We start from the raw sequence: 10893 nt of genomic DNA on the forward strand, positions 1-10893 counted from the left end.
GTGCGTGCGTGTGTGTGTGTGGTGTGTGTGTGTGTGTGTGTGTGTGTGTGTGTGTGTGTGTGTGTGTGTGTGTGTGTGTGTGTGTGTGTGTGTGTGTGTGTGTGTGTGTGTGTGTGTGAGCACGATAGTGAAAAGTGTTAAGCACCAAGGACATATCGCTGGCTTTTGTCTATCACGTCTCATTGAGTATTGAAAGAGACTCAAAAGTAATAAAACCCTTTTCTCAAAAGAAGATACTACATCAGCTACAGGGCAATCATGTTTGTGGATCAACAGCGTCGCCTAGCAATCGCGGCTATATTTGCAAGCATCTTCTGTCAAAGAAGATAAGCGAAGACATGTTCAGATCAGAAGCCTCGCCTAGCATGCGCAATATCTGTTAGAACTGCAAAGGATCGTGGCAAGGTTAGGCGGTTTTTTTGTGTGTTTTTTTTCTCTTTATTGGTATTTCAAAATGAAATTGTACATTCAAATAATAAACATAAAGCTAGACATACATGGGTGACAAAAAAGCTAAATAAATCCAGGACATTGTGCACACAGAAACAAACACCAGCCTCCCTTAAAATAACATAAAATAAAGGTTAGGCTGTTAGAGGGCTGACGTTACAGTTGATTCCCCAATTGAAACAGAGCATAAGAAGCACTGAAACGAGACCGATCTAAAGAACTGACCCAATTTCGATCTCAAATATTATTCTGCACCGGAAAATCGCAATGGTATTCTCGATAACCCTGGAAAAGCCTCAAACTTCGGGAACAGCTGACTGACGTAAACTTTAGTTTGCTGTCAATGCCGGTGTCCCAGGGATCTCCACACAACCTGCCTCCCCCTCCTCCGGAGAGATTTCGCCCTTCCCGGGGCGAAATCTTTGGCGATTTATTTGGTCTCCCACAACTCCACCCCACCAAGACTATCTTGTTAGCGATTTCGCCTCCCCCACATCGCCCCCTAGCGATCACTCCAACACCAAAAATCAGGTATTTGCTTGCAATGTGGAGTTTTAGCATGTTGCAAGTACATAAATTTGATGCATATTTCTAACCACTATAGTTTTCACGTTGTAATGGAATAAATATGTTTGGTTTATATAAACATGCGAGAGGGTTTGGTTGAAGAATTCCCTGTTGCTATGTCTGTATGTCTGTGTCTTTTTGATCTCCAAGAAACCGGTTTTTGGCTTGTAGTTCCTTATAGTTAAGCATGCATGCTCTCTTTTACTTTACGTTAATTTTGCTGATAAAAGATGTGCATTTCGAAGAGGCATAACGATGGTCGATTCACGCAAACGGTGATGGGTTGTAAGTTGTTAACGTGGTGAATATTCATGAGATAAGCAGCGAAATGTTCACCGAGTTCATAATTCGGCTTCCTTTTAGAGTCACAAGGGCGTCAAGAACCTAAAGAGGTTAGAAAGAGATTAAGCATCGCACTTTTAAATTTGGTCTGCTATATGGTAAGCTGTCTGAATGTCTGTCTGTCTGTCTGCCTGATTCTCTGTCCATATGTCGCTCTGTCTGTCTGACTCTGTGACTGACCCTCTGTTTGTTTGACTCTGTCTGACTCTTTGTCTATCTAACTCTCTGCCTGACTCTCTGTATGTCTGAATTTCTGTCTGTCTGCCTGTCTGTCTTTCATGAAGGAAAATTTTTCATGACAAATATTCATGGGGGACAATTTTTAATTGTGGGACAATTTCTAATTGTGGGGCAAATTTTCACGGGGGGACAATTTTGGATGGGGAAACACTTACTTGACGTACACTTGGGTAGGAAAATAATTCTACACGGGGTATACAATTTCATGAGGGAAACATCTTCATGAGGTACAATTTTTGATCCGCGTGCTTGTAAACAATGACCGTCAAAATTGTATTTTAGAATTTCAAAGCGTCTTACTTTCCCCCAATAGCAACGTTTACTCTGTAGCGAGATCGATCGATATGTTACGAGTGCCGTCAGGATTTCAAAAAGGCCGTCATAGCGTCGTGGAAATCTACGGCGTTGGGCCGAAAAAAAGGGAATTACGAGCAAAAATACCCGGGAAATATTGGCAGAAAAACCTTAACTTTCAATTTTAGAGGATCCCGGTTAGCAAAGCCCCCATTCTTAAAAAAAAAAAAAGATAAGAACGTACAGGGCGGATTTTGAGGCAATTTCTTTCATTTGAGAGTGGTTTTGTGAATGAGGAATTTGGCCGAAATCGATTTTTTTCCCATTCGGCGAAAAATAGAAGCGGTGATTCCGAGAACCAACAGATCAAATTGGTGTGGCCTAATGATGATCTTTAATGCATATCCATGTCCAAAGCGCTAAATGCACAGAAGAACCACACGGGGTTTAATGGTGAAAATCACTAAAACATTAAAGTACCATGAATACAGTATACAAAAATGTACTAAAAAATATAATAGTACATTTATATTGCGAATGCAGATTTACGCGTATGTGCTAATATAGACCAATTAACTGATGTTTCATCTGAGTTGATAGCTTACATTATGAATGAAGACTAAAAGAATAGACTTACCAAAACTTTGGACTGGATCACTAGGTCTTCTTTTAGCTCTCTGACCCAAACACACTAAAAACGTGACGTGTTCCACGTGCGTGTGACGTCAGCAATGGGTCAAAGGTTGTTGGAAGTCTAATCGCCCCCGTCCTTGTCCAGAAACGGCTTTCTTCACTCGTTATCACATAGTGGACCAATATTTGTCAGAGAAATGTCTGTGATGACTGGTTTCCATTTGACAGATAATTATGAGCTCCTATTGGTACTTCTAATGTTTACTTTAAATTCAAAGAATTAAAATCTTAAAATTAAGAAAAAAAACGTTCCGAAAGGTCTAAGTATTAGTGTGACGGAAAATCAGCACCAGGGGCCACACTGTTCGTGTGACGGTAATTCAGCACCAGGGCCGGGCAGGGGCAGCACTGTTAGTGTGATAGCAATGGAGCAGGATCACTGGGTGTTTATATTTCCCCTCCGTTCTAGAGATGGATACAAAAATTGCTACACATACTAATGAAATAGGTGAAGTGAGTCAATGACGTTAAAGGGACGAACCAACCAACCAGCCGTCATAGACCATGAGGGCAACGTTTAACAACTGCGCCATCCACTAGATACTTAAACTATGGGACTTTGTCCCAAACATATATGCATTTTTTTTGTGGAAAAAATGAAAGGCCATATTCCTCCAACGTTGCCATAGTGCCAAAAGAGTCTCACTGTAATTTTACATCTCTAATTTCGAAATTGTTCATGTTTGTTTAGCAATTCATTTTGACGAACGACAAATGTCGAGTCTTTAATCCTGTAAAATAAATTCTCCACAAGTTATTTGGGAGTAAATGTCTGTGTCAGATGAAACCCTGTGCTCTTCTTAGCTTTATCTTCAGTTGCACGGAATGTAGTGAAATTATGGCTTCGTCACTTGAGAGTTTAATGGACACGAGTTTGAGGTCTGTTTCATGCAATTAGTTTGACATAACTGAAAAATATAGGCTCTGTACCGTGTTCGTTATTGTTACAAACGCTCTAATCTATTTCGTCTAGCACTGTGACATACCAAATCAGTTCCTCTGACCATTCAGTCTATGACACTGTTCAAATATCAAGAAACTGATGACACATCTAACTTCCTTGATGACGGACCCAAGCAAAGATTTAGTCATGATGTTTATTGAAACAGCTTGCTCACATTATGGCCTCTCCCTAGCATAGACGAAGATATCATCAATGTTACACTTTGTTACAGGGAATATGCTTCTCTTACATGTGATTCCTCTGCTACAGTTGCCAGCTTAAAGCCATGCTGATCATGAAAATACAGAAAATCTTGATACTGAATAGAAGTTACTCTTTCATTACCCCTTAGCATCTTTTGAACTTAAAGTGAGCAAGATAAAATCATACTAGCACTACCATGCAGATCACTTGCAGTCATTTACTATGTTTCAACAGAAAATGTAGAAATAAAACAAACTTACATTCAATTGTACAAGTCAATATCTTTTACAGCTCAATCTAGACTTATAACACCATAGAGTCACCATATAGTTTTACATAGCATCTATGATGTTCACAATGATATCACAAACTAAAAAGCCAAAGCTACATACAAAGCAACAGGTAATTGAATTGCATAGTTTTATTCTACCTTCGAAAACTATGCCTCTGCTTAATATATATTTTTTTTTCAAATAAATGACAGTGTTTTTTCTTAAAAAGTGGCATACAACCAAATACTATTGTTGAACATGTTGTTATCCTACTATTTCTGCAAAGCACCTTCTTTAAGAAAATAGCATTCATCATTTGGGAGTTCAAGATGTTTCTTCCGATGTTTCTCAAAACCATCTACACCAGGTCAGCAGCATTCGGGTTGACCTCTTCCAAGACTTCTTTGAACACCTCTCTTGCGCCTTTGTCCTTTGTTGCAACGATATCTAACAGTTCCCTTGCCTTGTCTTCGGGTGTTTCCTTTGCCCTGATGCGGTTGCATTCCTCGTCACTGAGACTGCCACGTGACAGGAGACGGTCTAGGATTGGTTCCACGTGCTTCAAGGTGTACACTAGCTCTGGACGGTTCATTTCGAGCGGGTCCTTTTCCTCTTTGTACAATTGGGCACTGGCACGTCCTTGGATTATTTCAGCAGCATGCGGGCTTACCTCTTTCAAAACATCTATGAACACATTACATGCAACTTCCCCTTTTGTTCCCACGATCTCTAACAACGCTCTTGCCTTCTCTTGTTGTATGCTGTTAGCCTTGATGTTGGCACATTCCTCAACAGTGAGGATATCACGTGACAGGAGATGGTCCAGGATTGGCTCCACTTTGTACATCAAGGTCTGAACCAGCTCTGGGCGGTTCCTGCAGCTGGAAAGTGGATCTTCCCAGTCCTTCAGCTCATCGGTTCGCTGTGCTGGCATCAACGTGTCAACTTCACTTCGGATTGTATGCAACACCTTTGTCTCTTCAGTGTCCTGTCCCGCGCATGTGTTGACCAGTTCTGCAGAATTCCTGGTGGTTTGGTACTCCCTATCCAGTAGCTCATCTCTCCGATGAGTAGGCATCGACTCGGATTTCCCCTGGGGGTCATCTTCACTTTGGACTGCATGGAACACTTTTGTCTGTACAGTGTCCTGCTCTGCGTGTGCCCGGATAAGCTCTGAGGAGGTATTAAAATTCCTAGCCCTTTCACAGATAATCTATAACATGTCAATGATTCTCACCCCTACTTGGGTGATACAGACTGTAAAGAAAGAAATGTTTGCATTTCTATGGAATGGAAAAAAAGATAAGATTAAAAGACAGGTTATAAGCCAACCCATTGAACTGGGGGGATTAGGCCTGACAAATCTTGAATACCAAAAGCAATCCCTACTTGCATCTTGGGTACAAAGACTGGACAAAAACTGTTTAACTTTGGAAAATGCTAGATGGAAAGCACTGCCCCTTCTGTACTTAAATTCTTTTGGCCCCAATAACCTTATACTACACATGAACTTTGAAAATGAAAACGATGGCCCAAACCTCAACAATATTCCCACTTTTTACAAACAAGTTATACTATCCCACCACAGAACTGATAAAGCGGGCGGTTTTAAGGCCCTCAACATAGAAGAACAAGTAATATGGTGCAATGAAAATGTGAGATCCCAGGGTAAAACTATCTTCTTTCCCCAGTGGATCAAAGAAGGAATCATTTATGTGAAAGATTTATTCCCTAGGGGACAATTCATTTCTATTAATAACTACCCAACCCTTTGTAACAGACCCAGTACTCTTATTGAGCACATTAGTCTGTTTCAAGCCATACCCAGCTCTTGGAAAACTGTTGTTAAAAATGCTCTAGACTCAGATGACAGCCCAATGCATCTTGTTATCCAGACCCCACATCTGCTTGAACCTATAACAAAATTGAAAATCCAGACAAAATCCTACAAAGCCCTTTACACTGCACTCATTCAGAAACATGCAGTGGTACCATGCTGCCAGCAGAAATGGCAGGCACTTTTCGGTTCTGACTCTTTTGAGTGGAAGAAGATTTGGAAGATGTTAGGCACAACTTCATGTAAAGAAACACAAATAGCAGTATTCAATTACAAATTACTTCAGCAAATTCTACCATGTGGTGAGAAACTAAACAAATGGAAAATACAAGATGAAGATGGGCAAGTAGTTAGTCCTATATGTAAATTATGTGACAGTGGAGATATTGAAAATTATAAGCATATGTTTCTGGATTGTAAAAGGCTAAAAGACTTCTGGAACTCAGTTCACACTTATGTACCCTTCTGTCCCAATAACCCTAACATTGATTTTCAAGAAGTGATCCTTGGAAAAGTAACTCAGCCACTAAAAATACATGATCTGAAAAGAAGACTTCAAACAATAACTATAGCTAAGTGGGTGATTTTTAAAACATGGGTTTTTCTGAGGAAGAACCCACAGGCCACTTCAAGGCAAAAAGATCTGGTCAGTATTTTCAACTGGGAAATAAAAAACAGATTTACCAGTAAAAATGCACTTTAGCACCTCTTGAAAACCAACCTGCTGTATGATATTATCTTTTACTTACTATCTTAAGTTTTGTCTTGTAGGTAATGATGTAACAATGTTTTTATCTGATTCACATATTTGTCACAGGTAGTCAGTCGTGTAATATCATCTTTGATTACTGTTTTAAGCTACTCTTTTGCATGTAATGATGTTAGGAATCTTATGTTATGTGCTATTTATCACAGGTAGTTTGTTTCTGTTAAAAAAATGTTGTGTCGCTTCTGTTAAGTTACTTTCAAGTGATGTTCCAACTTTATAATGATGAGGTGATTTTAACTTAAGTTTGATGTAAAAACTTCATTGTAAAAATCGGTGGTGGTGAATAAAGTTGAAAAAAAAAAAAAAAAAAAAGCTCTGAGGAGGTCCTGGATAGTAGGTGCTCCCCATCACGTGGCTCATAGATATGCAGCGTTGCTTTCAGCTTGTCTGCTAAACAGCGGTCAGCTTTGGTCTGGACTGACTTGGACACTTTCATCTCTGCAGTGCCCTGTAGCATGCGTGCCTGGACCATCTCTGTGGAGTTCCTAGTGGCATGGTACTCTTTATATTGTAGCTCATCGGGCCGCTCTTTTAGTATCGCCCTGTATTCTTCACAAGGGTCAACTTCACATGGGAATGCCTGGAATACCTTTGTCTCCTCGGTGTCTTGAAGCGCGCTTGCCTGGACCAGCTCTGGGTTCACATCCTCTCCACACAACAGGTCACTGACCTGTTCTGTGAACTTAAGTATTGACTGGACTACTGCACCGTCCTTTGTCGTTGCCTTGCTAATCTCCTCCTTGCTATAGGAGTTGTATTCCTCCCGGTGTTCCTTCAGTGCACGAGAGCTGAGCACATTCTCTACTGTGCCTGTACCTGGACTGCAGTCATACAGTACATTACCAATAATGTTCCCCAGCTGCTGCAGCATCTTGCCACACTGCACCTTGTCACCCTGCGCACTGCGGACACAGATGTTGACTGCACGGCCGTTCGGAGAGAGTTTGATGAGACCTTCCACATTCCTGTCCACACACTTAGCTCCATCTCTCCACAGTGACGGTCGATTCTGCAGCTCCCTCATTAGGCGGGTCTGCACTGGGGGGAAGAACCCGGATGAGAACATGTCGGTTGAGCCGGCACACTGGACTTGCTTCCCAAAGTAGACCACCTTTGGTTCTGTTGTCGATTGCGACACCTCGTCCGGCATGTTTTGTGTCAGCAGATGATGTAGGTCTGTTGGTCATAGGTGTCGCAGAGCTGGAACCCCTGCAGTAGGGTGATCACAAGATCCACGTCAGCAACGTCTTTGAAGACACGTTGGATCTACGCCCTGGTGACGTAGTCTTCACTTGTTCTGTTCAGGTGTTTGTCGAAATAATCCATGACTGAGCCAAATACGTCTGTACCGAGCCAGTTCGGCTTCAGGGCAAGGATGGGGTCGGACGTGGCCGGAGTGATGAATAGAACCTGTGTTAGAAAAAAAATGCCATGAAGACGAAGAAACCTACCAACATGTCTTTTGGGAGTGTCCGCATTTAGTTCCCTTTTGGGAAAAAAATCAAATTTGGTTTCAACAGCAGACAGGGCAAAAACTACATCTCAATTCCTTTAATGTCATTTTTGGTAACTTGAACCCAGAAGCCCCCGTTATCGGTAATCTTGTGATTTTACTATGTAAATTGTGCATCTATAAAAGCAGAAAGGCCAACCATGTAACTTTTCAATCCTTTCTTAATTATCTGAACTCCTTCCACAAAGCAGAATACTCTATAGCTATGAGGAGGGGAAAGCTGCAGAAGCACTGGGGCAAATGGGGTACTGTATGTTGCTGACTTTTTAATTACCAGCACTGTTATTTAAATACTATAATTTGTACTTCTGATCAAGATTATTGGGAAAAAAATGATTATCTAATGCCTAGGCTATGATGCGATCACATACTGATTGAGTCCATAATGATCTTAAAAAAATAACATAACTTTGTAGGATCATCTATACACTTACCTCGTTTTTCTTCACTAAGTTATTTCAGGAATCCTAACATAACTATACTACAGTCAAACCTGGTCGAGCAACCGCCTGGCGCAGACAACCACCTGCCGTCAGAGGACACATTGGAACAGTCACGTCAATGTTTACATAGTTAAGACCCTCTCCCAAGCAACCAACTGGCTTCCCCAACCAGCAACCACTTTTTTCAGTCCCAAGGTGGCATCAACCATCCCCTGAACAACCAAAATTGATTGACAGCAGCATCCTTGCCAGCAGCGGCCTCTTCAACATGAGGATTTCTGCAAGCTCTGGTACTATGATTCATCTAATTTTAACACCAGAATCAGAAACAATTCTATAAAAAAATGTATTCTTCACGACAATACCAGTAACACCATTATTAAGATATATGCAGTTGTGTGGATGTATGCAGTACCTTTTTTGGTCAAAAGTAAGTGAAGAACATGAATACTCTGCAAAGTACAATAATTGAACTACAAGTCATGTAGTTAGAATTTAGACATATATAAACTTAACACACTTGTTTAGCTATTCCAAGATCAGAAAACTACACAAAAAAAACATGCTTGATTGTAAGATAAACGCAGGTCTGATGATCAAACAATGGTTTACTGAAATTTGTTTACATAACAGCATGGAGATTAAAAACTATGTGCATCTTTTGTAGATATGCTTTCTGAGAACTTAGGTGTATTTTGTTCAAATGTATGCTTTTTCTGGTCAACCAGCCTTTAAGTGGTTGCTTGCGCCAGGTTTGTACTATACAAAAATTAACTTTACCTGATCGTAGCACATGTGGTACACGTTAACAAGATATAGCAAGCATTTGCATCATCTTAAGAATAAGATGACGGCCACTCGTTCACCTTTATCTTAAAACATGGCGTCCGCTTTCTTCGTCTGTTTTTTCACCGTAGAAGATGATGTAAGAACATACCTGCAGTCTCAGTAGATAAGACAACTCTTCATGAGATCCCTGCTATTGTTAGCTGTACCCTTTAAACTGCCCAAAATGGAGCGCCAGACTAAAACCCCGACGGTACCGTGACGGGCTTCTTACACCACCACCGAACAAAGTTACAGGTGAGTTGAACTGTCGACTTTGACCCTCACTTGATTAGTGTTTGAAATCCCCTTGGGGAAAACATATACGTCAGCTAATTAAGGATGATAAAACCTCTTGAGTTATTTTGAGTGTTGGTGACTCAGAGAGACTAGGCAGTCGATGAGGCACGTAATGAATCGATCGAATCTCTATACAGCAGACGGCACTCTGTACAGTTGACGTATGCTATCAATGTGTTGTCAACTTGGAAACGGTCTCAGCTGACCATGTGGGACTCAGCAGAAAACTTTTTCGACATTTTTTCACCATCGCGAGGAAAGATAAGCAGATGTCACACGAGCTCTAGCAACAAACTGGACTCGATCGTGACGGTGAGCTCACTACCCTAATTGTGTGTATGTTGTCTGTGAAATAGACGGGAAACTTAGTTCTCTTCGGAGCTTGCGGAGAAGAGAAGCCCCCATATTCCAAGGTAAGGTTGAAAAAAGAAGAAAAAGAGATAATGAAAAAAAAAAACACATTTACTTGGATTTTTCATGTTTCGTCCGGTTGATATTCCTATGTAAGGTCACACCGACCTATTTTCTTGGTTCAAATTTGGCCCAGTTTTCTATAGCTACTTCTGGTGGTGTCATGACCTTTCCTCAGCTAAACCACATGGACAGATACCAAAAAAAGGTAGCCCTGAGTCAACTAACGTGCCTAAGGCTGAAGCAAGGATAGGTGATATTTCCTTTGTTTTCCCCCAAGATAACACAGACAGTAACGTTTGAGAACTAAAAGAGAGACACTTCCTTTTCCATTTTGGCGCGTTTCAGGCATCGTGTTTGCGACCACCGTAATCTACTTCCTGGGGAACATCTACTACATCATCATCCTGAACTGGGCAGCCTACTTCTTCGGCCGCTCCTTCACTTCTCTACTGCCCTGGTCGCGCTGCGGTAACCCATGGAATACGGAATAGTAAGGAAAACAATTTTAAACATGTTAATCTAAAATTTCCACGACCCATAGAGCATAGAATAGTAAGGGACTACTGTTATCCCATGGAACACGGAGGGTTAAGAAACTACATGTAAAGTTGTAACTCTTAAACATAACCCTATAACCAATAGACAAAGCCAGACAAGCAACTTCTTTTGAATTTTTCAACATGACCAATGGAACACTGATCGTTTTGTGAGAACCTTCGGAAGAGGATAACTCAAGAATTTTTTCAGGGGTCCTGGAATCTAACTCAATAGATCAAAATATATCTAG

General features: G+C 41.0%; 1 protein-coding gene across 1 annotated transcript; it reads right to left on the reverse strand.

Moving 5' to 3' along the window:
* Nucleotides 1-4363: 4363 nt before the first annotated feature.
* On the reverse strand, nt 4364-7770 carry LOC136435974 (uncharacterized). Its single transcript, XM_066429683.1, has 2 exons — nt 6935-7770; nt 4364-5186 (listed from the first exon to the last, which is right to left on the reverse strand). The coding sequence occupies exons 1-2, from the start codon at nt 7759-7761 to the stop codon at nt 4364-4366; spliced, it is 1650 nt and encodes a 549-aa protein (XP_066285780.1). The 5' UTR covers nt 7762-7770.
* Nucleotides 7771-10893: the final 3123 nt, after the last annotated feature.

The sequence above is a fragment of the Branchiostoma lanceolatum genome, chromosome 5, assembly GCF_035083965.1.
Source record: "Branchiostoma lanceolatum isolate klBraLanc5 chromosome 5, klBraLanc5.hap2, whole genome shotgun sequence".
NCBI classification, from domain to species: domain Eukaryota; kingdom Metazoa; phylum Chordata; class Leptocardii; order Amphioxiformes; family Branchiostomatidae; genus Branchiostoma; species Branchiostoma lanceolatum.

Bases quoted from the DNA above. Each gene is read 5' to 3' on its own strand.
- LOC136435974 (XM_066429683.1), bottom strand. From the start codon at position 7,761: ATGCCGGACGAGGTGTCGCAATCGACAACAGAACCAAAGGTGGTCTAC. The intron at 5,187-6,934 runs CTCCTCAGAGCT...GAATTTTAATAC, and splicing joins GAGCACCTACTATCCAGGAC to CTCCTCAGAGCTTATCCGGG.